This window comes from Fusarium phalaenopsidis (assembly GCF_050370095.1).
Source record: "Fusarium phalaenopsidis strain FUZ10S chromosome Unknown contig_32376, whole genome shotgun sequence".
Lineage (NCBI taxonomy): Eukaryota > Fungi > Ascomycota > Sordariomycetes > Hypocreales > Nectriaceae > Fusarium > Fusarium phalaenopsidis.
In genome coordinates this window covers 189,782-216,712 of record NW_028145382.1, presented here as the reverse complement: position 1 = coordinate 216,712, position 26,931 = coordinate 189,782, and the positions used below count along the sequence as shown (strand labels likewise).

The window sequence follows — 26,931 nt, the reverse complement described above, 5'->3', positions numbered from 1 at the left end:
GAAGATCCACCAGTTGACGAATTTGTTCCGCGCAGCAAAGCTATCTTTCTCGCACTATCAGGTTCCAAGTGATAAGACCTCAGCCATTCTATTCACTCCTTATCTTCGATCGGCCCGAGCGTCGTTGCAAATGGCACGTCATTATGCGGAGACTGCTGCATGTCCAGCTCCGAACCGGACCGGGGACAATTAACCCGAGCCGGCAACAACTCGGTTGGAACTCCGAGCTTGTCGATCCTACCCTCCATTTCAAACTGCCTATATCGCTCAACAGGTTCAATTCTACTTGGATACGCAGTTTACATATTATTCACAATGGGAAAGATTGCTTTAATCGAGTATTTCCGCGTCCCTCCTCGCTGGCTCTTTGTTAAGATCACCGACGATGTTGGCAATGTGGGGTGGGGTGAGGCATCGCTTGAGGGGCACACTCAAGCGGTCGAGGGATGCCTAGACGCCTGGATTCCCCAGTATACGGGAATGGAGGCCGAGTAAGTTGATCACACAGTCCTCTGAAGTTGCGAAACTGACAAGGGCAGTGAGATTGAACAGATCTGGCAGAAATCTTGGCGCATGGGTTTCTACAGAGGTGGACCGGTCTTCATGAGCGCGTTAGCTGGCATTGACATTGCGCTATGGGATCTTAAAGGTAAGCTGCGATGTGGGAGGTTGCTAGAGATGTGTACTGACACTTCTTAGCTCGCAAACTGAACCTTCCCATCTACCAACTACTAGGTGGTAAAGTCAGAGACAAGATCAAGGTCTACGCCTGGATCGGAGGAGATCGGCCCTCAGACGTAGAAGCCGAAGCGTTCGTTCGCCTACTTCTGACATTAGGAGAAAGACACTGACCCTGGGCAGATTATCCCGCCGTGCGCAAGGTTTCACTGCTGTCAAGATGAACGGCACAGAAGATCTTGGCTGGTTGGACTCACCTTCAGCCCTTGATGCCTGTGTCGAAAGAGTCAAGACAGTCAAGGCGTTGGGAATGGACGCTGGCGTTGACTTTCATGGCCGGGTGCACAAGCCCATGGCGCGACAACTGGCGGCACTTTTAGCACCCCACCGACCAATGTTTATCGAGGAGCCTCTACTGTCCGAGCACATCGAAGGCATCAAAGCCTTTTCGCAAAATGTCACCTGCCCCATCGCGCTTGGAGAACGGCTGCATAGTCGTTGGGATGTAAAGCCCTTCCTCGAGGCTGCATGTGTGGATATTCTGCAGCCGGATATCTGCCATGTTGGAGGTATCTCGGAGCTGCGACGAATAGCTGCCATGGCTGAGACCTACGATGTTGCGATTGCGCCTCATTGTCCTCTTGGGCCAATTGCTCTGGCGGCCAACATTCAAGTCGATGCTACAACGCCCAACTTTGCGATTCAGGAGATGAGTTTGGGGATTCACTATAACACCGGAGGGCACGACTTGCTCTCTTACATCAAGAATCCCGAGATCTGGAATATTGAGAACGGTTACATCGACTTGATGAAGGGACCTGGCTTGGGCATTGAAGTCGATGAGGAAAAGATTCGGGAACTTAGTAAGAACGCAGAGCCATGGGTGAGCCCAGGGTTTGTTGGCCCGGGAGGTGAATGGAGGGAGTGGTAGATTTGAGCACAGGCCATTCGGCTGAGTTACTCCGTCACTGTGGCAATAAAGGGAGATGGAGCCTGGGAGCTTGCTAGAGTTCTCATGCCTACCTGGTTACACAGACATTTCGAGGCTCGCAAAATGCCGCCTACTTTACATAGAGCTGATTATAGACACGTGCCGTTAGACCACCCATATCTCCAACAAACAGCCATTCTTCCGAAAAGCGAATACCGAGGAACAGCAGCATCCCCAGCTCATTGCCCCCAACACCCCCTCCACGAGTCAAGGATATGATCGCCGCTAACCCCAGACGCCAACCCCCGCTCCAAAACCTTTCCCCGCCCCCGGATACAAAGATAAGAACTCCGCCGTGTGTCCCATTTTCCGACGGCTCCCTTTTCCGTCGACGCGTGAGAATCCAACCCACCTCAAACCTGCTCGACAATGGACGCCGCCCCCAGACGCAGCAGCTCCAGCATGACTGGCATGAGCCAGCAAGATGAGGGAGATGGTCATGGACGTGGTCAGTCTCCTAACAAGAGGCGTAAACATCCGCATGTGAGGAGCAGAGCCAGCAGGGCTTGCGATCGGTGCAAGGCGTGAGCATTTCCTTTATTATTCCTTTAGATGTTGAGAATGGGTGTTTTATACTTGGCTATGGGTCATTTATAGCCGAGATCGACTTATATCGGCCAGATCCGATCTCCAGTCCAGCCTGGACCCGTTATTATACGTGCCGCTTGATGGATACTGGCTGACCGCTCATAGACGCAAGACTCGGTGCTCGGGAAAGTATCCATGTGCTCTTTGCTTTCGCCTCCGTCTTGATTGTAAGTACACGGCCTCTTACCGTCGTGGTCGCCTTCCGTCTATCGAGATGGATACAGACGCATATGGAGAGCACGTGGGTGATGCACCTCGAGCCACGGAGGAGCAGCTCAGAGGGTCGGATCCGCCCAATGAGACGCCCCAGATGGAGGAACATATACCGAGTCCCGTATCTATAGAGGCTAGGACGTTCGAACCTTCTAAGCAGGAGCGTGGAGCGTCGACGCAGTCATCTCGCAACTCTCCAGAGCCGGCGCCCATTGATCGGCAAGGCCACTACGTATGTTTCATGTACCCACTGATGCTTTCCCACTCATCTTTATAGGTTGGCCCTGCTTCTGGGGCATCTTTCTTGCTCAGGGTTCAGAGGAAGCTTCAACAGCACCGCTCAGCATCCTCATCCGATGGCTCAATCTTCACCTTTGGCGACCTTCCACTCCCAGAGTTTGACACACGCTTCCTGATCCTTCCTCCCAGATCTGAAGCAGACGCTCTTCTTTGCAGATACTTTGAGTTCTCGTCTGCTACCCACCGATTCTTGCACCGTCCCACAATCGAGTCATGGCTGCAGGAGCTATACGAGACCCATGGAAGCATGCGCAATCAGACGGACGCGAGAAGCAGAACTGCTTTGTTGTTCATGGTTTTTGCACATGCTGAGAACTATCCCAAGTCCAAAGCCGGGACTGTCGACCCATCTTCAAGGTTAGAGCAGTCTGTGTTAAACTCCATCATTGTGGCTGACTATGCATAGTGCCCGCTTCTTTTCCGCCGCCGAGGACCAGCTCTCGGCAGAGAAGGGTGCGATACGACTCACTAGTATCCAAGCACGTCTAGCACAATGTCTTTACCTTTTATCACACTCGCGTTTGAATCACTGCTGGAGCCTCTTCGGCACTACTGCTCACTTGATGCTTGCCCTGGGTATCCATAGAAAGTCGCGCGTCGATGCAAGCAGCCACCCAGATTATGTCGACCTGGAGTGTCGCAAGCGGACGTTCTGGTGCGCTTACAACTTGGACACTTATCTCAGTGCAGCACTGGGCCGACCACGGACATTCCACGATGATGATATTGATCAGGAACTGCCTCTTTGTGTTGATGACAATCGACTTGCTCGTGGTCAACCAGCACCTTCGCCACTGGGGACGACTCAGTCCATCATGTCAGGGTCGATCGCGCACATAAAGTAAGGACCAGCAGCCTTTGATAAATGCTCCCTTCTGACTGACATATCTAGACTTTCTCGGATCGTGGCCAAGATCTTGAGGGACCTCTACGGCATCCGGCAGCCATCAACCGAAAGCCAATACAAGCTCGCCGCCAAGTACGCAAAAGAGATTGACAACTGGCACAGCGGCATCTCCTATCTAGTCGACACTGATGGCATCGACCCATCTCTATTCCAGCCCATCTTTCTTCGGCAGCGCAATGTCTTGAACTTGGCGTGCTGGCATGCGCAGATCTTAGTCCACCGCCCATTCCTGCTCAATAACTTCGCCAGTCTCGCTAATCTAGGGACGACGAGAAATTCTCGAAGTCGTCAAAATTCTGAGCTTACGCATGAGCATGTTCAACGTTGTTTGGAGGCTGCCATGAACATTGTGGCCAAGATCGATGACCTTCACTCCAATGGGCTATTATACAACACGTTCTGGGTACGTGAAATGAACCTAATCAAATATCCCTTGACTGAACGGCCTCAAGTTCTCCCACTATTTCGCCTTTTCCGCCGTCGTTATGCTATATGTCTACGCCATTCAACAGCGACATGCACCACCGGAAATCTACCTCCCAGCATTTCACGCCGCAACCAAATGCCAAGCACAGATAACTTCAATCGCCATACCTGGCTCTTTGGGTCAACGATATGGTGTTGTTCTCCAAGAGCTGCGAGTCGAGCTTCTGAGACACAATACCAATTTGCTCGACCTGGGCTCAACCGACGGCCAGGGAGCCGCGAGTGGTTCCGCAAGCATGCGCAATGGAGAAGAGGGATTGCTAGGGTCGTACACGAACCAAGACATACTTGACCTTGGACCTCAAGGCATCGGCTTTGCACCCGGCGCTGAGGACATCACCGACCAGTTGGGTTTGGCTAGGCAGGATGGTCTTGGGTTCTCCGAGCATAGCCCAGGGAGCTCTATTGTACAGATGACGGGATGGGGACAGTTTGAATCACTGGTAAGGGCCAATTAAGTCATCCTATGGTTCTTGATTGACAGTTTACTGACGTGTTTGCTTGCAGGTCACAGGAGGCGTTGGCGGTATTGAGGCCTTCCTGGATGGTCACATGGGAGGATGGAATTTAGGGATGGGTGAGCAGTTAGATACCTGAAGCTTTCCAGTTCATTGAAGGCTCCCATATCAAAACTCATGTTCTGAAGCTCTTGATTGCATGCCAAGATTGTTCTTAATGCTCCATGTGGAGACAAGTTATTCGAACGACCTTATCGGACTTGAGCACTTCCTACGTCACCTGGGAAGATTCTCGCATCAGTCTTGTTTTTCCGGCGGCCGCCTCGTCATGGTTGTGACGTCGGAAAAGCTCTACACAGATGACCTCGGCAACGGCTTTTCCGCTAGGCACTTTTCCGATGTATCGAATTGCTCCAAGTGCGAACCGATGGGTCATTTTCAGCTTAGAAATTGCATCACGATTTCTTAATCCATTTAACCGACAAACTATGGCGGCAGGCAAATCGCTAAATACACCATCAAGTTGACTACTAGCGCAAATGCCAGAGTCGAATTGTCAGCACCATTGTATTCCTCATAGGCAATAAATATAAAGCCAATAACGTCAACATTCTCTCAAACACGCCTAGTAGTCATGTGACGATGTGATCGCCCGTCGCGTCAAGTTATGACCTCACGACGCGTCAACAACCGTCAGGCTTGTCACATACGTCCTCTCATCACCATAAGCAAAGATGAGGACCAGAAGCTCAGACGCCAAAGCTGATGCCGACCAGACAAGCTCGTCCACCTCTCATGGTCGCAAAAGATCCTCAGACCAGACAGAGGCAGCAGAGCCCAAGCCCAAGCAAGCCAGGAAGCGCAGAAGAACCAGCGCCTCTCAAGCCGAAGCGTCAACTTCATCGGGACAAACTCAGAAACCGCGTCTCACAACCCCAGATCTAGAATTTGATTTCGATCGGGACCAACTCCGAGACCCACGGCCCACTCCGGGCCGTGTTAAGCGGCCGCGATATAGTGATCTTGAACTGACCCAGGAATTCAAGCAGCAGTTCCATATCCCCAAGCCACGACCAAGAGACTTCGAGCTTGAAGCGTTGGCAGACCCCAGCGCCACATTCCACGATCTTTATGTCTGTCACAAGAAGGGACCCAAAGGCTCGCCCACCTACAACTCAGCAGGCTTCCAGCTAGACTACAACAAGGTTGTCAAATGGATGAAGCCCGTAGCCTACAACAAGAAGAAGATGGTCAGCGGCATGGAAAGACACCTCGAGGAACAGGCAAAAGAGGATGAAGCAATGATCAAAAGCTTCTTTGTTGACGGCAAGCACCCAGGAAAATACAAGGGTGGAGAGTTTATGGATTTTCTGAGGGACCATGTGTCAAAGGACTTAGGGGTCCCCTAGCATCAGATTGATTCTAAGCGCGTCAAGGAGTGGGAGGCAAAGGGGTTTAAAAAGATTAATGCAGATGAGTAGTAGCATGAGCCAAACGAAGTGGAGAGGAAGAGGTTTATAAAGATGTTAGAGGGCGGAAGTCTGCGCAAGGATCTTTGAAGCATCAGCTTTTATCTTTGACCTCAATCTATCCCCTTTTTTGTTCTATAATCCTGCTCTCCTTTTTGGTATGTCTGTCTATCAACTCAAGGGTGCTGGGTCTAAGCTTTTACTCCAAAATGCGCATCAACTTTTAATCTTGCTTCAAACCAATCTTGCCCGTCTTTCGCAGTCCGGCACCCGCAATGACAACACATGCCATCATGAAGGCAAACATGGTCCAGAAACTCGCCCTGTATCCCTCCAACAGAGCCTCAGAAGCCTTCATCCCATCATGGTCCTTGGCCACGAGCGTAGAGACGACTTGCATGACGGCCAACCCAAACGCGTTTCCAAATTGAGATGCCGTGTTAAAGACAGCACCGGCGATGGACTGCTTATCATCGGGAAACATCTCAGTGACAATAATTAGTCCGACGGTAAAGAGGACGTCGGCAGAGAAGGGCATCAAGAGTTGGGCGAAGAATGCGCTTGTCCAGTAAGACCAGCTTGGCTGGATGGTCGCCATAAGTAAGGGGGAGCCCGCAGAAAGGATGCAAGTGATGACAACGAGCCAGAGGGCCGGAACCTTGTGCACAAAGAGGCCAGTAGAGAAGTTGAGAGTGACTCCGACGACGATGCTTGGAAGGATGCGAATCGCTGCTTGGAGTGCTGAAAGATGCTGGATTTCTTGGAAACTATGATTACAGTTAATTATCGATCCCGGTTGACTGTCAGGGCGAGAAGAAACTTACAAGAGACTAGCAAACAGTTCAAGCGAGGTCAACACCCCAAAAGACAAGGCAATTGTCGCGCAGATGCTAGCAAAGGCAGAGTTTTCCCAGAATGAGTTAGGGATAAGAGCCGGTTGACCTGATGTGTGCTGTCGATGCATCCAGCCGATGAACAAAGGCAGAGCCACAACACCGAGACAGAGAATGACGATGCTAGCAGGCTCCTTGATGCGGTAAACGTCTGTGCTGATGATGCTGCAAGCTGGTTAGTAGTTATCAGGACTCGGGGAGTGTCAACTTACGCGAGGAAATAGGAAATCAGGGCCATGAAAGCCGACGCGAGCAAAGCACCAACCCAGTCAACCTTTGTCTTCAGGCTATGCACAACATCCTGAAGAGTCCCAAGTGGAGCGGACTTGGGCAAAGACCAGAAGCCAACAGCTGACAGCACCAGAGTGATGCCTCCGTAGAGATACCATCCCGATCGCCACCCAATCGTGTCAACCAGAATACCACCAATGACGAGACCGAAAGAGAAACCGAGTGGTTGACTCAGTCCGAGACAAGCAAAAGCAAAGTTGCGTCCCCGACCGCGCGGCAGGATCTTGGTAACGAGAGATACCGAGCTGGACAAGTGCAGAGCGAGGGCGACACCTTGTAGTGCTCTCAGGACGACCAATTCCTCACCCTTTTGGATGAATGCACATGCAAGCATTAGGGCGCCGTTGGCGATGCATCCAAGCAAGTCGACTGATCGTGGACCAATGACATCGGCAATAGCACCAGCAATAAGCAGCGTGGACGCTGTCGCCAATCCAGGAACAGAGGATGGCCAAAAGGCAAGCGATTGAGGCAAATCAAGATCCTGTGTCATTCGAGGGAGACCGACGACGATAAGGCCATTGGCAGCGCTGGAAGCAAAGTTGACACCAGAAAGCTGAAAAGTCACGGCCGTCTTTCGGAAGCGCGAGGCTGGTTGGACTTGCTCGATGTCGGAACATCCAGAGACACTATCGGTGCTGGGCAATTGAGTGTCGCTTCCAGACTCAAGGCCGGGGTGCGGGATTGGCGATAATGCCAGAGTTTCCGTCTGAGTCGCCATGTTGATTCGTCAATTGGTGTTGAGTGAAGAGATGACATGACCGTTAAGTTAGTTGATGGCAGTAATTATACATGAAAGCCACTGACTCCCACTTGACTCATCGCGCCCTGCCCGTTCCTTCGCGCTCAACAATGTCTAAACCGCGCCCTTCCATGGTGGAGAAAATGTCAATAGGATTGTGGGGACAAGCTTTTGTCTCCGAGGCGAGGCGGCCCGGGGTCGGAGCTAAAGGACGGGCGCTAGGGTAAGCTTCAGGGGAATGGTGACTCAAGCCCAGACAGTCAAGATGGTATCCCTAAAGAGACTTGGAATGGAGACAAGCGGTGTGGCAGGTGTTAGAAGACATGAAAGGCTTGTGGTAGTATTTTGTCAACTCTAGAGCTAATCACTTTTCATTCAAGTTCGGATTTGCTTAGGACGATCCCAGCTCGTTCTAGTTTGTGTTCTCAAAAGCAAAAAGACACATGCTCAATCCACTGAACCAGCTCAAGTGCACCGCACCTCAGATCCAAGACTGCAACGATAGAAACTTTTGACACGCCCCGATTTCGCAATACCCCCTGCACTGTAACCATGATCCTTGAAACAAACCATATCCTCCACATCGAACCCCGGTCCGATCGCGTGGATGATTGCAGACTCCCCATCAGCACTCTTCAACCATCCAGTGCAAGCTCCAACCGAGAACCCGAGAGGGCAGTCTTGTTCAGCACAGAGTAGGCCGGTGCCCCTGTTTCCCGTTATTTTACCAAGTTCCAGAATGTTGCTGTCAGGTGTGACGCCTTCTCCGAAGTTGAACCAGACTCGAGGCTGCGCGTTAATGCTTAAGGTGACGGGGTTTAAGATGATGAAGTCTCCGAGGATGAATGAGCTGCCCTCGGTAGTCGCTGCGAAGGCTGCCAGGAGGAGAGATGAAAATTGCATGATGAGTGTAGAGTTGCTAGGTTGTCAAATCTGTCTGATGATTCTGGGCTGAGAAGCTTAAAGAAACTCTGCCTGCTTCAGTCTTTGGGTGAGGTCGAAGAAGGAGTAGGAAGAAATGGGAAGCTTATAATCATTAATATACTCGAACTCCACAACCTCCTCTGCTCCGGTTACGTGACTCAAAGATATCTCGGGTTGGTCGAAAGATAGGTACGACAAGATATGCCACCCTTCGGCAATCATACCGTGACAGCAAACCTATCGTCCTGTGTAAGCGACCCCAACTTTTGTACAGCGATCTTGTGCCTGGATTGTCACCAATCGTACAATTTTTCGGCGTCTCCCATACGGAACAAAAACCATTTCAAGGTTACTTATATCTGATGTGTAAGATGGTCACTTGTCTGCTCTGCCCGCGGTCCTGTACTGCCTTGTACTTCACCTGGCCGGCTTACACATGCAACTATTTCTTGATCGCAAAAGATGTCTACAGGTTTACTCGGCCCTTCATATCGCACAAATCTCGAAACGACCGTTATTTGCCCTTCGTGCTCAACGTTGCAGGCGAGTTGGACAGGCTATGATGAAGGTGGCTCAAAGACGCAGCATGATTTCATTCCTACCTTGCAGTAGAATTCAAAACAACAATGACAGAGGGATAGAGTCGTAGGGTATCAAGTCTCTTATTGACCTGCTGAACTTGAATATGTGGTAAGAGTCACGTGACCTGGGTTCGAATCCTGCCCTTGGGCGTTTGCACTGCCCTTCCAACATTTCCAACGACGTCAACTCTCGTCCTTCGCCGACTCCAATGACTTCATCAATCGAAGAAACATTCTTTAACTATGAGCCTGTACTACGCGACGAGATTCGGCTTTTGTCTGTCGCGCTGGGGGACTCAGAGCACATCACTTGCGAGCTTGTTCACGTCAGACTAGACAGCAAACCTAAGTTCTGGGCATTGTCCTATGTTTGGGGCGCACGAGAAAATCCGGCGTTGATCGAAGCCAACGGGTGCCCATTCGCGGTTACAAGAAATCTGTACGACGCGTTGCGTGAATACCGCCGGCAGTTCTTGAGGCGCGATGGTGACACAAATGGCTCATTCATCTGGATCGATGCCATCTGCATTGACCAGACTAACCACAAAGAAAAGGCTATTCAGGTTCCACGCATGTCTGAGATCTACGGCAAATGCGAACACGTTTTGGCTTGGCTCGGCCCTGTGGATGATATAGAGCAAGATGCTATCCGTGAGTTGGCACAGAGGCTCGAGCAATTTGGAGGTCGTGCCGACTCTCCGAGTGACGGCAATTTCGCAGACAAACAAATCAGCGCTTTTCGAGAAAGCGCTTATACAAGTACTGAGGCTGCAGAAGAAGTCCAACGTCTGCGGCAGACATTGATCAACATTGGCCAAAGACCTTGGTTCCGACGTGTCTGGATTCTCCAAGAAGCGGTCCTCTCTCAGAAACCACCGATACTCCTATGCGGGCCACATATTTTCGGCTACGACATCTTCTTTAGGACTTGGGTTAGGTTGCTGGACCCATCCACAGATGGACAACTACTCATCACATTCTTGGCCCGAAGCCCTGTCCGATTCAAAGCTGTCGAGGAGATTTACAGGAAGATCCTTAACACAAGACTTCATCGGGAACAAAGTAATCGAGAAGAGAATGAAAGGCAATGCGCGCTTGATATTCTCCAACTCATTGGCGAATCTACCGAGTTGAAAGCGACAGTTCCTCACGACCACATATACGCACTTCTTGGGTTGCTTGACTGCAATCCGCTACCCGAGGCACTATTTCCTGATTATACGAACCCCTTCGAATATTTGTATCATAAGTTTACAGTCTTTATACTTGCTGAGACGAGAGACCCTCGGGTGTTGAATCTTGGCGCTGTGGGTAGACTTCAGGGTGTGCCCTCCTGGACGCCAGATCTCAGACAGACTCTCAATGCAAAGATCAACAACAGTCAAAGAACAGGAGCCTGCATTTCATTGTCTGAGGATAGAAAGATCCTTACAATGCCGGCAATTCTAGTCGGTAGATGTGTGTCTGTATTTGGTCCAGTACAGCCAGACCTGACAACTGGAACGATTGCACCGTCTGTCTTTTTGGACTGTGACAGAGCAATCATTCAACCTGCTGCGTCAATTATACAGGCCACGAGACTACACGTCATGCGCCAGTGGTTCAGATATCATCTTGCGGATATCTTTACCGTCCAGAGGCTTGAAAGGGACCCTACTATCGAGCAGAGTTTCTTGATGGCCTACTCGTGCATGGTCCAGAGCCAACCAATTGAAGAGTACAGCAACTACTTCAATTCTCAACGACAGCTAGAAGGGGCAGGAGGGTTAGCAAGAGACCGGGACTTGCAGACTTCCATGCTCGGGCATGGTCTTTTTGTTCTACACAATGGTATCACAGGGGACCTGGTCAGGAACGATGTTTCGGCTTCCGTAGGAGATGCCGTTTGTGTTTTCCCTGGTCTTTCAACACCTTTTGTACTCAGACAGCAGGAAAATGGGACCTTTCGTGTCGTGAGTCAGGCTGCTTTCTGGAAGTATCCGGGGACTGATATCACGGAGGATGCTCTCGAGGAGTACCGTCAGTCCTTTGTGAACGCTCATCACAAGAGTCCCTCAAAGCATGAGGTTCGGTGGGTGGACTTGGTTTAACGAGACAGAATGATCACAGCTACGAATTAATCTACATTCAATCCTCCCTTTTTCTCTACAGCGGGCCAATGGCTTGACCACTTTGGATATCGTCAGAGGATAAGGAGCTCGTAGATATTGCATTCAACTGCTACATAAATATGATGCTTAGTGACGCCTGCTAGGATCGGTTCACAGGATGGCATCTATGGCCACCAAGAATAAAAATCACTGGCTGCTCTGTGGTTGCGCGCCGCCACGTAAAACACAGCGAGATATGCCAGCAAGTCAAAATTAGGCTGATTGCTGTTCGGGAGACTGTAGGCCCTCCCACGTTCCAGGAGCCGGGTACGCGGTGCCTATAAGTTCCCTGTTCCCAAAAAGAAAATGCCCATCTTTGGCTAGATCTGCGATAACATGTCTGTCGGTTGGTGGAGGGATCAGAGAGGGCTCGTCGGGTGGGTTTTGGATGAGACAAGCACGTCCATCGACTACTTCCATGTGGTCGGCATTGATTCCAGGACTAGTCCAGAAGGTCATGTTTGGGTCGATCTCGGATTTAATCTTAGAGAGGCGCGGGTAATTTGTGCCCCAAAATGCTGAAGTCCAGTGTTCCTGTTCCGTGCTGGCCTGAAAAGTGACATCAGCATTGTATTCAGATTCCGCTCGCGAGGAAGACGGCAAAATTCTTGCTGTGGTGAGCTAAACAAACCTCGTTGATGTATGTCCCCATGTCGGGAGCAAGACGCCGTAGCCCGTCTACGTTGGTTGTATTCGTCTTGTACCCAACGAGGAGTGCGACAGCCTTCCGCCATCCCGGGTTGTTTGAAGTCTCGGATCCATCTCCGAATCTCCCACCGGGCGAGCAAACTAGAATACCATAGTTCCCTCTAGTTTCGCGCAACGCAAAGGTTATGTTGGGACTGCGGAAATGCTCAGTGCCGAGTAATCGACTATCAAAGGTGACAATGCCGCGATTGTAAGGCGGGGCGGGCTCATCCCCTGTATTTGGAAGCGGACCGTAAGTTGTGTCGAAGAAGTCCTTGTAATCGACAAAGTCGTAAGGCCGAGACTGGAAAGGCTTCATGCCGGGGAATGACTGCATTTTAGACAGAATCGGGCCCCATACGGCATTTGCGTTCGCTATGCCAGACCGATCTGCCGGATGAATGGCGTAACATCGGACGCTGGTCGGCGAGGCATAGATGTACGCTGTGATGCCCTTCTCTTGAAGGGTTGGTAGCTCAGATAAGAGATACCCCATAGCCTCGCTCATTGGTGTCCGACCAACCTCGTAGTCAGTCGAATTTGGGCCTGTGAGGGTTGAGTTGATCCACCAGTTGAACCCGGTCATCGGGACCGTAGGATAAACTTTCCAGGTGGCTTCGACAACAACCCCAAAGGTACTACCGCCTCCACCACGAATGGCCCAGAAAAGATCCCTGTTCGTTTTGTCGTTTGCGATGCGAAGCTGCCCGTCAGGTGTCACTATTTTGGCCTCCAGCCACTGGTCAACTCCGAGCCCGTACTGAGAGGTGAGCGGCCCATAGCCACCATTCTGGCCCCATCCCCCGGCTACAGCCACGGTTGCTACACCAATTTAGCCGCTGATTCTACCGGAAGTAGGACAAAGCACATTGTTGCATGTCGCCTCTTGCCTTGCACTTACCTGCAGCTCCACTGACGGTGAATAATCCAGAGGGGTCAAGTGCGTAGCTAAGATAGAGTCCAGCTGCGGCCGGTCCAAACGTAACAGCAGCTTGAACACCCGGGACTGGAGTAATGACATTAGGCTTCTCCGTGTGGTCGAGTCTGTCTGTACCACTCTCAGTTGAAACGAAAGTTTCGTGAACCTTGATTCCCCTCAAGAAAGACAGATCAAGCAGAAGACCTGACCCGGCATCACTCCGACCAAGTTGGTCATGCCCTGTGGTGATGACAGAGAGGCGGACGTTTTGTTCAGTGGCAAACCGTACGGCAGCCTGGATGTCCTCAATGGAGTGTGCGCGGAATCGATAATTCGGGAGAGGACCCGTCGTAGAATTATGCTGTATCGGGATTACACCTGGAAGTGCTGCCTCCCATATTTCAGGAGCTGGCCAATCGGGATCTTTTGGAAGTTTGCGGCATGACTTGTAGGACTTGGTGGCTGCATCGCCTGGCGAGATAGCCCAAGCCGAAATGGCAATACATTGCAGGAACGTGTATAGCTTCATTAGGACGAATACTAAGATGGAGAGAATGTGTTTCTCAGGAGCATCCCGTGACTGCTGATGGACATAGACTTGCCACAAGAACACCTTCTTACTTGAACAAAATCAGAGACCCTCTTTCATGGCTCAAATCCGAAGTGTACCATCTGCACCAGCCATTCAATGGTCAAGGCGGTCTTACAAATCCAACCTGGATATACGGAACCGATACCGGGTGCGAGAGCGAAAGCACATGTATAACGTTATTTGGTCATTTTATTTGGAAACTTAGTAACTAGGTATATCACAGGCTCGGTAGTTGCGCCAAAGAAGTAAGAGAAGTGAACGCTGTAACCCTGTTCCATCTTAATGAGCCAGGTATCATGGTGGGGCCTACTCCGTACTTGGGCCTCCATCCGCGGTTTCACTGGCAGGGATGGTCTGATAAAGCTCCCTCCCTACGGTAACTAACTCTCGAACCTTGTCCCAAAGGCTTGGCCCAAGTATAATCAGGTAGGCAGGGAGATATGAACTGCTATAGGTCTTGATATAAGGATGCTGCTACAACAGGAGGCAAGCGGTATGAATCAAAACTCAAGCTTACAGACCATCAAGAAACTCCAGAGCCTCGCCCATTGGTGATTCCCCTTTAAAAAAAAAAAAAAAAAAGGGTAGATCAAAAGCGAAGACTCCGACATGGTAAGATGGTACGAACCAAGGTTCAACGTCAATCAACCAAGTTATTTTTTCTTTCTGTGCACTGTGAGCAGGAAATAAAAGTGATTGCACGAATCTGATATGGGTCCGGGTGTCAGACCCGTGAAACATGCGGAAGTACATAGAAACTTGGTGTGATTATCTCGATTTGATACGTATCATTCGTTTCGCTGAAGTGGAGGTTGAATGCGCCTGTCAGGTATCAGATCCCACTGTTGGAGTCCTTGGGCCGAGATGCTGGGTCAATATATGCAGTAATAAATTGAAAATTGCTGTCTATAACCAATGTACAGAAGATTACGAAGTACATTCGCATCGTTAACCTGCTCCCTTCCAACCAGTTCACCTATATGCTAAATGTAACGAGGATCCAACTCCAAGTGTAATTGGTACCAAAGGAATGAAGAGAAGCATCAGACTACAGGGTTGCTCTTCCTCGTAGTGAGCCAGCCAGTGTCTTTAACGGAAGACGGAGACAAACATAGGTCAAGGGTAGTTCCCAGTGGTTCAGGTGCAATAGATTGACCATAGCAGATCATGGATACTTACCGAACACCACAGCCAAGTGCCGGTCGGGCATTGAAACGGACCCGGAGTCAACTGCGTGGACACAACGCGTTCCACGGGCCCCGGACAGTCAAATTACTGCGATGGAAAAGGGACAATGCGCGGCTGTCAAGGGTTGCAGCCGATCTTTTCCCAACTACCGGTCTGCATCTCGGTCACGGTTTCGGTTTCGGTTCCAGCACGAACTACATGGACGTGCGTCACTGTGGCGTGTTGTAAGCTTAAAGTGCATCTTATGCATAAACGGCGATCTGTAACGGCATGCTACCTTCGGACGTCTATCACTTTTCCGTCTTTTTTTCCTGTAATAAGTTTACTGTTTGGCCTAATCCAGTGCGTATCCTGCATAGATGATAATTTTGAAACGATCCAGATACTTGGCAAATTTAGACATCGAGACATTTACGTGTATCCTCCACTCCCTTCCTTGAGAGAATCATGTCCTTATCTCCGAGCGTAACACTGACAGGGACTTGGAGAGGCTTGGCAGCGTGGTCAAAGGCATTCAAGAGCAACGCGGCCCTTTCTTCGTCCGTAGACTCCGAGCATAGTTTCGTTGCTTGCCCCCTTGGTAGTCCCTGCATATCCGAGGACGGAGGATCCGGATCGAGCTGTCAGTGGCCAGATCCCCCGCAACAGGTAAGAAGCTTATAAGTTACCGACTCGCGGATATACTATCAAGCCCGCTAAGACAAACTCTAAACGAATTTTAGTTTAGCGTAATTCTAATTGCCGTATGCTCCATTCTTGAGCTAGCCCCCGTGGGGTTGGATTCGGGAGGGGGACTGGGAATTGACACACTGACTACGTGGTGCGTCCGCTGTGTGATCTTCGAGACTCAGTGGATATATAAAGGTGAAGGTATCTGCCCCAAGAAATGCGTTTCACCAGTACACGCAGAAGACACTGCACTTTGAGAACTTGTATTGACCTCTCTCGACCAACGTCAAATGTCCCTGCAAGCCTCTCTCCTCGGACTCACCGCGCTCCTGTCGGTGGTGTCATCCGCTGCTGTTGACGACGGTTGTAATGCGTTGTCTTCCAAATATCCTGACAAAACTTTTTTTCCCGACTCTGAACGATACAAGTTTGAGAATGAGTGTAAGATGACCACGTCCCAAGCATGATTCAATGTTGCTAATAGAACGTACATAGACTCTTGGACCTCAACGACGCACTTAGGACCATCCTGCATCTTCGCTCCGCAGTCCGCGAAAGATGTGCAGTTTGCGCTTCATACTTTTCAAGAGCACCAAGTGCAATTTGCCATTCGAGGCGGGGGTGCCATGCCCATCGACAACGCTGGCAACATCGGCCCAGAAGGTATTATGATGGCTACGACGAATCTTAGCACCATGGCCATCTCAGACGACCGCAAGACCGTCAAAATCGGGGCTGGTGTGACCTGGCCTCCGCTGTACGCCTATCTGGATCAGTTCGGTGTCACGGCTAACGGTATTCGCTCTGGCAATGGTGGAGTCGTTGGTGCAATTCTAGGAGGCGGGCCCTTCGGCTTCATGGCCTATGAATACGGAATGTCTAACATTGCTGCCTCTTTGGATGTAAGTTATACCGCGCAGCCTCCCGTGTGAAATTCGGCTAGCTAACAAGGTCTTGCAACAATTCAGTGCGTTCTCGCTGATGGAACACTGGTGACGGCCAGTGCTGATGAACATCAAGACCTATTCTGGGCGCTGGTTGGAGGCGGTAACAACTACTGCGTTGTTACAGAGGCCACTCTGCATACCATTCCAATTTCTTCGGCCCTTATTGGAACCGTCTCTTGGGGTCCAGGCGTGTCAGAGAAGTACATCAAGGGTGTCGAGCAGTTTGCACTTTACGGTGCACAATACCCCAAGGCTTCCTTCGAGGGCCAGACCCGATATTTCGTTTGATGGATACCTTTGGTACAGTGGCGAGGGTGATGTGCCTCTTGGACTGGAGAACTTTACCGCACCCATCCTACCCATCACAAGAGGAAACATCACACGCACGACAATGGGTCAATGGTCAAACGAGTTCAACTATGCCCCTCCTCTTGGCACGCGAGCTATCTTCCACTGGTTGACAAGTGCCGCCAACGCTACAGCTGCTAGAATCGCCTTCGACACATACTACGAGTCCATCGCGTCTTTGGCCGACGTCGAAGGTTTCTCAACCGCTTTCAACATGCTCCCAATCACACCCATCGTGACTTCGGCACCACCCAGAAACGCAATGGGTCTAGGAAGCGACGACAGCCCGGCGATCTGGTACGTTGAGAGTCCTCTTTGGTCGAACCCTGAGGACGACGAGCGCGTACTCAGAGTGCACGCCGAAGCCAACGCCAAGATCAGAGAGAAGCTTTCCGCGGCGGGCCTTGGACCTCTCCCATTTATGTACCTCAGTGACATTCAGAAATCTCAGATCCCTGAGACCTTCCCGGCCTACGGAGCTCGCAATTTGCGAAAGCTCAAAGTCATCAGAGACAAGTACGATCCTAAGCTAGTCTTCACTGACCTAGTGCCTGGAGGTGCCAAGGTTGCTTTGGCTTAGATGGGAGGAAAGATTGTTTTGGATGCCGTATCTTGTCTGCAATGTCTATTCACATCATACCTAAGTAGATAAAGAATATTCCAAACTTTCCCACCTCATTACTGATCTACAGCTGCGAAATAACGTTCCATTACCAAGAATGCGCTTAACGCTTTCCCAAGCACCCATATCAGCTCGTCGAACTTTTGATCCTAGAGAGGATTGTGCACCTTGACCAGCCAGCATGGTTTCACGCATTTCTATGACGAGCGACCATAATTAATAAAGATCAGGGAGTGGCTAGTTAACTCTATCATATCAGACGAGTCGCAGCACTCACTGTTAGGTGGATTAACTGCCTGGGATTTAAGGCTCTGGTAAGACTTGGCCGCCTTTACTAGCTGCTTATATTATTTCCTTCTTCGCACGCTAGGTCTTAGATAATTATTTTCCATAGTAGATAAGAAGTCTAGTTATATAAAATTTTTATTATTAATTAATAAATTATTAACGTACATGCATAGTAAGTGGATCAGACAAGCAAGTGGATTATATATACTGTGCACTAAAAGCAGAGATTTCTAAGCCTAATTAACATAGCTATAAAATAGCTACTAGCTTAAAAAGAGTTATATTAGATATTAAATTACTAAATAAGCTATCTATATTTTTTTTATACTTTAAGAAAATTTTCTTTATAGAGTAATAGCTATTTATATAGTATAAATAGACTTTTTAAATACTAGCTAACTATGATTTTTTTTAAAAATATATAAAGTTTAAAATTAATAGCTTATTATATAATAACGTACTTGATAAGCATGCGGATCAGACAAGCATATAGATCAAAAATCCCTCATCCTATAACATTTCCATTTAATCAATTAATTCTCAACCACCTAATATGCCATAGTCAAATAGAGAGGCTAATATCCTTCTTACGCTCTAGGCCTATCAAAATGACCTAAAATTAAGTCTCCGACGCGCCGCAAAGGTCTATGAAATCTCTTATACTACTCTCTATCGCCGACAGCATGGCATATCTACGCGTTGCAATTAGATCCCTAAATCACGCAAACTATCTAATCTAGAAGAACAGATTATTATCTAATTTATTCTCGACCTAGATTCACGAGGATTTCCCCCGCGACTACGTGGTATTAAAGAAATGGCCAACCGATTGCTCGCCGACCGCAACGCGCTACCCATCGGCAAGCGCTAGGCTAGAAACTTCATTAAGCGACACCTAGAGCTTAAGATGCGTTTTTTTTATAAATATAACTATTAGAGGGCTAAATACGAAGATCTAACTATTATTCGCAATTAGTTTAGGCTCATTAAGAACATAATCGCGAAATATGGCATCCGATTAAAAGATATCTATAACTTTAACGAGACTGGCTTTATAATAGGCCTGATTTAAAGCGAGATAGTCGTCACAGGCGCAGAAAGGCGTGGAAGACTGAAATTAGTGCAGCCTGGAGACCGGGAATGGGTTACAGTCATTCAGGCGATCAATGCGGAAGGCCGGGCTATCCAGCCGTTCATCATGGTTACGGGCCAATATCACCTCGCCAATTAGTACCAAGAAAGCAACCTCCCGGGCGATTAGGCTATTGCGACGTCTCAAAATGGCTAGACCGATAACGAGATAGGTCTCGAGTGGCTAAAGCACTTTAATCAGCATATAACCAACCGATCAACTAGTCCCTATCGTCTTCTGATCCTTGATGGCTATGAAAGTCACCACTCGGCCGACTTTGAGATATATTGCGAGGAGAATAATATTATCACGCTCTATATGCCGCCTTATTTATCTTATTTACTCTAGCCCCTTGACGTCGGTTGCTTTAGGCTACTTAAGAAGGCTTATAGTCAAGAAATAGAGCATCTAATCAGATGCTCTATAACCCACGTTTTAAAGACCGAATTCTTCCCGGCCTTCTACGCCGTATTTTAAGCCACTATAATAAAGAAAAATATTAAGGTAGCCTTTAAAGGGGCTAGGCTTGTTCCTTTTGACCCAGAAAGTATAGTCTCAAAGCTTAATATGCAGCTATAGACTCCAATGCCTACCGAGGAAGAGGCTAGCCCCTCTAACCCTTAGGTCTTAAAGACCCCAAAGACTATCCTTGAGGCCTAATCTCAGTCTAAATACCTTAAAAAAAGAATCAGAAGGCATAAAAGTAGCTCTCCTAAATTAATTCTAGAAGTATTAAAGTCTCTTTCTAAGGGAACAAAGGCGGTTATATATGAGATGGCATTAATAAGGGCTAAGATCTAAGACCTTTAATAGGCAAATAAGGCATTAAGCCGGCAGCGGAGGGCAAAAAGGACCCACCTATAGAAAAGAGGGAAGATAACTCTAGATAAAGGAAGGTAAGTAATTAATTAGATGGATATTAATACATAGGTAATAGCTAAATCGTCGAGAAGTAATAGTTAAGGAAGGTCGGCGTGACCAGGGGTTTAGCGCTATAGTATATATAGTAAGCCCGGTCATAATATAAAAATATATTAGGTAGTAATTAAGATATCTAGGGAAGAATATAATAAGTAGTTTTAATTAATTAAATAGTTTATTATATTTTTATTGCGATTTATATCTTAGAGGTTAAGATTTTTAATCTATATGCTTATCTAATCCGTATGCTTATTAAGTATGTTATACTTAAACTTTTAATTTTATTTATTTTAGGCTTAGCTTAATTTTTTTAGAAATTTTTAAATTAATATAATCTTAGGTATAAATCCCTTTATAAGGCAAATTAATCCACTTACTTGCCTAATCCACTTGCTATATATATATATTAATTAAATAAACTAATAATATATATAATAAGTATATATTATATCTAAGTATGCGTCGCACTTTTCCTAGACCCTTAATATAGAAATCGCAATAAAAATATAATAAACTATTTAATTATTTAAAATTAGTCACTATACTCTTCCCCAGATATCTTAATTACTACCTAATAGGTCCTTGTATTATACTCAGGCTTACCGCAGACACCACAACGCCAAACACCCAGTCGCGCCGACCTTCCTTAACCACCACTTCTCGACGATTCAGCCACTACCTACGCATTAATATCTATCTTATTAATTACTTGCCTTCCTTCCTCTACTATTATTACCCCTCTTTTCTATAGTCTAGTCCTTTTTGCCCTCCAGCGCTGGCTTAGTATCTCATTTGCCTCTCGAAGGTCTTAGACCTAGGCCCTTACTAAAGCCATCTCATATATAACTGCCTTTATTCCCTTCGCAAGAGACTTTAAAGCTCCTAGAATTAAATCTGGGGAGCTACTCTTATGCCTTCTGATTCGTCTCTCAAGGTATTCAGACTAAGATTGAGCCTCAAGCACGGTCTTTGGGGTCTTTGAAACCTGTAACGGGCTGAGCCCGTGGGGGTCTCGGCTTGCACTCTCGACCAAGACCCACATAAGCTCAACAGCTAAAAGGGGCTCTTTTCGCTTCTCCTTTTTTACTTTCTTTTCCTTTCCCCCTTAGCTTTAGGATACTCATTAGAGTCGTTCAGCTAGTTGTCAATATACTCAGCTGGACCGTTACAAAACCCAAGGGGTCAACGGTTCAGCTTCCTCCTCGGCAGGCGTTGGAGTCCATAGCTACACATCAAGCTTCAAGACGACACTTTCTAGGTCAAGAGGAACAAGCCCAGCCCCTCTAAAGGCTACCTTAATATTCTTTTCCATTATTATAGCCTAAAATGCAACATAAAAGGCCGGAAAGAACTTAGTCTTCGAAACGTAGGTTATAAAGCATTTAATTAGATACTCTATTTCTCAACCATAAGTATTCTTTAGCACGCTAAAGCACCTAACGTTAAGGGGCTGAAGTAGATGAGACGAATAAGGAGGCATATAAAGCCTAATGATCTTATTTTCCTCGCAATATCTCTCAAATTCAATAAAGTGGTGACTTTCGTGGCCATCGAGGATTAGAAGACGATAGCGACTATTTGATCACTTGGCTATGCACCGATCAAAGTGCTTGAGCCACTTGAGACCGATCTCGTTATCGGTCTAGCCATTTTAGGTCATCGCAATAGCCTAATCGCCCGGGAAGTTGCTTTCTCGGTACTAGTTAGTGAGGTGATATTGGCCCGCACCGATGATGAACGGCGGGATCGCTTGGCTATCCGCATTTTGTTGGAGAAACAGAACACACCAACCACAGCGAGGTTGAACGCTTCGTGACCTTTTTCGGGGGATTTTCAAAATAGGGATCTCACACGCTTCTTAGTGAGGTATACACAATATAAAATAGTAAGGGCAATTGATCAATTAATAACAATGAAAATTTGGTCAGAGAAAGAGCCCAAAAGCTGCTCCTTTCTCGTTGACCATGACGACAGTGATGATGATGCTGATGGCCGAAGGCAACTGGTCTCTGACCTTTTTCTACGTACAGGAAATTGCTCAATGGCCCAAAATGGCTTAGCACCTTTTTCCCCCAACTCAGCATTAATCGCCTAAATGACCGTAATCCATTCTCGGTTTCTAGGCTATACCGATTTTGGCTTTCCACGCTTATCTGTGCCTATAACGACTATTCCGCTCTGAATCATACCCATCATAAAGCCAGTCTCGTCAACGTTATAGATATTATCTAATCAGATGCCATACTTCGCGATTATGTTTGCCACAAGCGTAAACCACTTGCGGATAATAGCTAAATCTTTGCACTTAGCTCTCTAGTAGTCGTATTTCTAAAAGAAATGCGTCTTAAGGTCTAGGTATCATCTGACGAAGTTTAAAGCCTAACGCGCGCCAACTAGTAGTGCGTCGCGGTCGGCAAGCAATTAATCAGCTATTTCCTTCACACCACGAAGCCGGGGGGGAAATCCTCGCGAATCTAGGTCGAGAATAAAGTGAATAAGGATCTATTCCTCTAGATCAGATAGTTGGCGTGAATTAGGAATAGTATTGACTCGGGCTTGGATGCCATTATATTGGTCAAAGAGTGTTGAATGTTTGACTTGGTAGAGCTTTGCGGCACCTCTAAGACTTAATTTTAGGGTATTTTAATGGGCTTGAAGTGTAAGAAGGATTCTAGCCTCTTTATTAGACTGTGACATTGTCAAAGACTTTTATAAGAAAGGTCTTTTATAAATAATTCTAGGGGATTTAGCTTATAAAATATAAGTTTAATAACTTACTACCCTATAGTATATTATTAGCGCTATTTAATAATATGCTTACCTAAGCTCTAACTGCTTAGATTAGCGAGATATTGCGGAGTTATATAAACTTCCCTCCTGGGTAATTCCAGACATATAGGGTAAGTCACGTGACCCGGACTTAGGGCTTTATTCAAAGCCCGATAACTCATTAAAGCCGGTCTTCTTGTATAGGTATTTTCTATCCGGTTTCTAATACCTTGAATATAAAACCCTATAGGTTTTATCTTCCTTATGCAATAGCCCGGCTATTAGCTATCCGATTGATATATACTATATATGGTTAGAAGGCTTCGGAAAGGAGCTATCCGACGGTATAACCTTTATCCGAATCGGGCTAATAAATTCCGAGCTATTAGTTATAAAAAAATAGCTTTCCCTTAGAATAGTTTTCCTTTCTTAGATCTTTACACACTTGTCACGGCCATGACAAGGGCCAGGCGGGGAAGCCTGGCAGAACGCCCTGACTAAGCAAAAGGACCAAAGGGACCGAACTTCGTTCGTATCGGTCCCAGGACCAAAGGATAAAAACGTCAGTCCTACCCTAGACCGAACCATAGAATGATCGGTCCAGGCAAATCACAACAAGTACACAGAACACGCTTATACACTTTCCTATGTACTAGCTACCTCAGCTATTAATATAACTTGGTTACACTCAATACTTTGAGCACATCACCAGACGTGACTTATGCACTTACCCTCAGAGCACGCGACCTGATTCACTGCCAACATAAACCAGTACGGCTGGTTTATCCCCTTAGGACTTACACGATCGTCACAACACTGAAGCAATATAAGCATAAAGACCACCAATCAGGAGCTGGCCTTCTACCCTATACTCTTATTTATCTTGTGACCCACTTTTATTGGCCTATGATCCCTTATCTAGCCAATCAGCTTTTTATAAGGACTGAATCCTCTGCCTATTCTCCTCCTATTTTAGTTACCTACCCTACACCTTATTCAGACCTTATAGCCTATATTTTTCAGTCTTTTACAGACATGCTGGGTGGTTAAGAATTAATGGATTAAATAGAGAAGGTGTAGGTTGAGGGATTTTTTGTCCGGTTCGCTTGCTATCCGGCTCGCTATACGTGTACGTTATAATTATTATATTTATATTTTTAATATTCTTAAGTGCTGTTTATAAACTAAATTAAAGTCTAGGGCTTTATTAAGGTTTTGATAGCCTTTTACTAGCTATAACTAATGTTCAAAATATAGCCTAATCTAATAGGATTAATAAGATACCTCCTGCACTGCTCTTAGGACGTGGTATGACTGGCAAGGGGCGAGTCGGCCCGAAAATTACTGATCGTGTTGTCAAGCTGTAGCAAGTCTATACGCGCGGAAGTGAAACCATGGCTTCGGAGCGACTAAGCGAGAACAACTATGCTCAATTCGGTATGGCTGTGTTGAGCTAAAAAGATCGCGACACCTGCCTCTTAGTCGACATGATGGGCCTTGAAGGAGAAACTAGCGCTAGAACTCAAGGCCTCTGTGGCGGCTGGTGAAGATGCGATTCGCAAGTATTGCTCGTAACGGCTATTCATGTCCCGAGATGGGGCGATATTGACGGAGTGACTGGTCTCTGCCTCCCCTTGGGCGATTAAGAGATGTTACCCGATCCGCATGGGGATCGAGTCCGAGACCTTGAAGCATTCCTCGGGTCCGCAAAGTCAGGTCTCGTTCTCAGACATTGTCGCATAGTCTGGTTGACACATATGATTTCCGATATACTGCACGTGCTCCAGAGGGACTGCACGTTATTCTGCAGGTTACGAACAAGAGGGGCCAGCATCCCTTCAGGAGTTATAAGTGCACACATAGTCTTCAAGGCAGAGTCGTCTACGAGTTGATTCAACTTGTTTTGAAATCTGGGGAAATATTACAAGGGATTTCATCCCATGTCAGAAAGGCACCTTCTGATCGGTCCGTCTACTGTAGTAGTAGCCGAGTCCTGGGCTGGGCCACCCCGTGGGTTCGACCCCGGATTATCCGTCAACCCCATCATGTTCCCATCATGTCCCCACACCCACCGTTCGCGGTCATTGGCCGTTTCTTAGCCCATGTCCGTGAGCGATGAATACGCGTATATAACCAGCTGCTTTTAGAATGAGCTTGGCATGGCTGTACGAAGGCACTTCAGCCTAGCATGACCAGATTGATGATATGACTGCACTCGACTCTGGCCGGAGCTTGTCTTTGCGCCGACATAGTTCCGAAGGTCGTTAGTTCAGTATCCCAGCAATGCAAGAGAGACCTTACAGCCAAGCGAGAAGCTCTCAAACGTCTTGCATGGACTCTCGGAGCGAGTGGCGATTCCTGGCCCCAGTGACTGTGGAGGGATTTTAGGCTCCTTGGCACTTCTCTGGCAGGGAGGGGGGCCATCAAGCCGAGGCCCGAAGGATTGCTTGCTCTACGTTGAAAGCTCGACTCGCCGTGGAAAGACTAATAATAGGGCCGATAATGTATATAGCCACGAGCCTTATAACATGCATTGAGCCTCCCATCTCACAATATCTCATCAGTCTCATCAAACATTCTGCACAATGAGCCAGTAAGTGTGGCCGCGGACATCCCTTGGCGAGCTGAGCAGCTTCACTGACTGTCTATAGAATCATCGCTTTCTTCATGTGCGCCCTGACGGTGGCCGCCACGGGTTTGACACGTCCAGCACCTCGCCTCGGCTCTCTCGTCAGTGAGGATGGTAAAATCTGGACTGCGCCTCGCACCATTACCGTTGATGGGAATCGCTTGCTTGCGGCTAAGACCGCACTGGCAGTTGGAGAGCCCTCGACGACCAAGGCCCTCGCGTCCCTCCTTAATGACGCGGACAACTGGCTGCACTACGGGCCTTGGACCGTCACGTCCAAGAACGCAACCGCTCCTACGGGCGACAAACACGACTACTTCGTGCAGAACGCGTATTTCTGGCCTTCGGAAAACTCGACAGACGGGTGTCCTTATCTACCCCGCGATGGCGTTGCAAATCCCGAAGCCCCTGTGAGTGACGACCTGGGCCTGAGAAGGACGCTTGAGTCGAGCTGGATACTCGCCTTGGCCTGGTGGTACACTGGCAACAAGGCCTATGCCGAGCACGCAAGCTTGATTCTCAAGACGTGGTTTCTCAACGACAAGACCAAGATGAATCCACACATGGACTACGGCTCCTGGCTCCCCTGCATGGAGCCCGAGGACAATCCATACTCCTTCTCCGCGCTTATCGGCTTCTCATCTCGCGTCAGCTTCATCATTGACGCCATTCGCATACTCGAATCGACCCATGCGCCGGGATGGACACGTAAGGATACTACCCGCATGACGCATTGGTGCACCAAGATGATAAAATGGTTAACCACGTCCAATGTCGGCCGCGAGACGCTCCTCGGCTTCAATAATCATGGCATATACGCACATTTGGCGGGCATCAACTTGGGATTATACGTCAACGACAAGTCTTTCGCGCGCGAGCTTCTGCATAACGTGACGCACCGCATCGACAATGGTATCACGGCCAACGGGTCGCAGCCACACGAGCTCATCCGTACGCAACCCTTCCATTACTCAATGTTTACCCTTGTTGGCTTCACGCGCATCATTCTCATGGGCGAAAAGGTCGGCGTAGACCTCTGGAACTATGTCGGACCCGAGGGCCAAAGTGTCCAGAAGGGCATCGAGTTCTTGATCCCTCCAGCTTTGAACGGGACTGACGTCTGGCCATACCCGGAGCCCATCCACTTCCGCCGGGCAGCGCCAAACGAAATCTTTCACTTTGCCGCTGAGAGGGGTAGCCAGATGGCCTTGAACGCGCTGACAAGCTGCAAGCTAGCGCAGCCGTCGCTGGGAGATCGTTGGCCGATCCGCCCCGCGCCGCAGGAGCTGGAGGCTACTAGCATCCTGGAGCCATCAGATTGATATCAAGGGTAGCCTGAAGTGAAGAAAAGCATCAACTACCATGGAGAATGCAATACAATCTTGTGGTTCAGTTAACCCATCAAGGGCCGGGCTTTAACTATAATAAAGAACACATTGTCAACACATCATAGCATCGAGAATGAAATACGATCTTCTGACTTGGTTAACCCATAAAGGGCTGAGCCTTAACTATAATGAAGGTCATCTCGAATTCCTTCAAGAATTTC

General features: G+C 48.1%; 6 protein-coding genes across 6 annotated transcripts; 4 read left to right on the top strand and 2 right to left on the bottom strand.

The window, feature by feature from the left end:
* Window positions 1–315: 315 nt before the first annotated feature.
* On the top strand, window positions 316–1,609 carry LRP88_14678 (D-galactonate dehydratase; the record flags this gene model as incomplete). The annotated part of the gene is made up of 5 exons (XM_083251015.1): window positions 316–401; window positions 437–491; window positions 544–649; window positions 700–811; window positions 862–1,609. The coding sequence occupies 5 exons, from the start codon at window positions 316–318 to the stop codon at window positions 1,607–1,609; spliced, it is 1,107 nt and encodes a 368-aa protein (XP_083093050.1).
* A 1,559-nt stretch (window positions 1,610–3,168) lies between these two features.
* LRP88_14677 (fungal specific transcription factor domain-containing protein) lies at window positions 3,169–4,760 on the top strand (the record flags this gene model as incomplete). Its single annotated transcript, XM_083251014.1, has 4 exons — window positions 3,169–3,611; window positions 3,663–4,080; window positions 4,253–4,606; window positions 4,671–4,760. The coding sequence occupies 4 exons, from the start codon at window positions 3,169–3,171 to the stop codon at window positions 4,758–4,760; spliced, it is 1,305 nt and encodes a 434-aa protein (XP_083093049.1).
* A 1,553-nt stretch (window positions 4,761–6,313) lies between these two features.
* On the bottom strand, window positions 6,314–7,995 carry LRP88_14676 (major facilitator superfamily domain-containing protein; the record flags this gene model as incomplete). Its single annotated transcript, XM_083251013.1, has 3 exons — window positions 6,314–6,857; window positions 6,915–7,148; window positions 7,196–7,995. 3 exons carry the CDS (start codon window positions 7,993–7,995, stop codon window positions 6,314–6,316), a joined length of 1,578 nt encoding a protein of 525 aa, XP_083093048.1.
* A 4,250-nt stretch (window positions 7,996–12,245) lies between these two features.
* Window positions 12,246–13,806, bottom strand: LRP88_14675 (FAD-binding oxidoreductase; the record flags this gene model as incomplete). Its single annotated transcript, XM_083251012.1, has 2 exons — window positions 12,246–13,165; window positions 13,260–13,806. The coding sequence occupies 2 exons, from the start codon at window positions 13,804–13,806 to the stop codon at window positions 12,246–12,248; spliced, it is 1,467 nt and encodes a 488-aa protein (XP_083093047.1).
* Window positions 13,807–16,016: 2,210 nt separating this feature from the next.
* On the top strand, window positions 16,017–17,601 carry LRP88_14674 (FAD-binding oxidoreductase; the record flags this gene model as incomplete). Its single annotated transcript, XM_083251011.1, has 4 exons — window positions 16,017–16,167; window positions 16,222–16,628; window positions 16,695–16,894; window positions 16,980–17,601. The coding sequence occupies 4 exons, from the start codon at window positions 16,017–16,019 to the stop codon at window positions 17,599–17,601; spliced, it is 1,380 nt and encodes a 459-aa protein (XP_083093046.1).
* Window positions 17,602–25,420: 7,819 nt separating this feature from the next.
* LRP88_14673 (alginate lyase family protein) lies at window positions 25,421–26,704 on the top strand (the record flags this gene model as incomplete). The annotated part of the gene is made up of 1 exon (XM_083251010.1): window positions 25,421–26,704. One exon carries the CDS (start codon window positions 25,421–25,423, stop codon window positions 26,702–26,704), a length of 1,284 nt encoding a protein of 427 aa, XP_083093045.1.
* Between the last annotated feature and the right edge of the window lie 227 nt (window positions 26,705–26,931).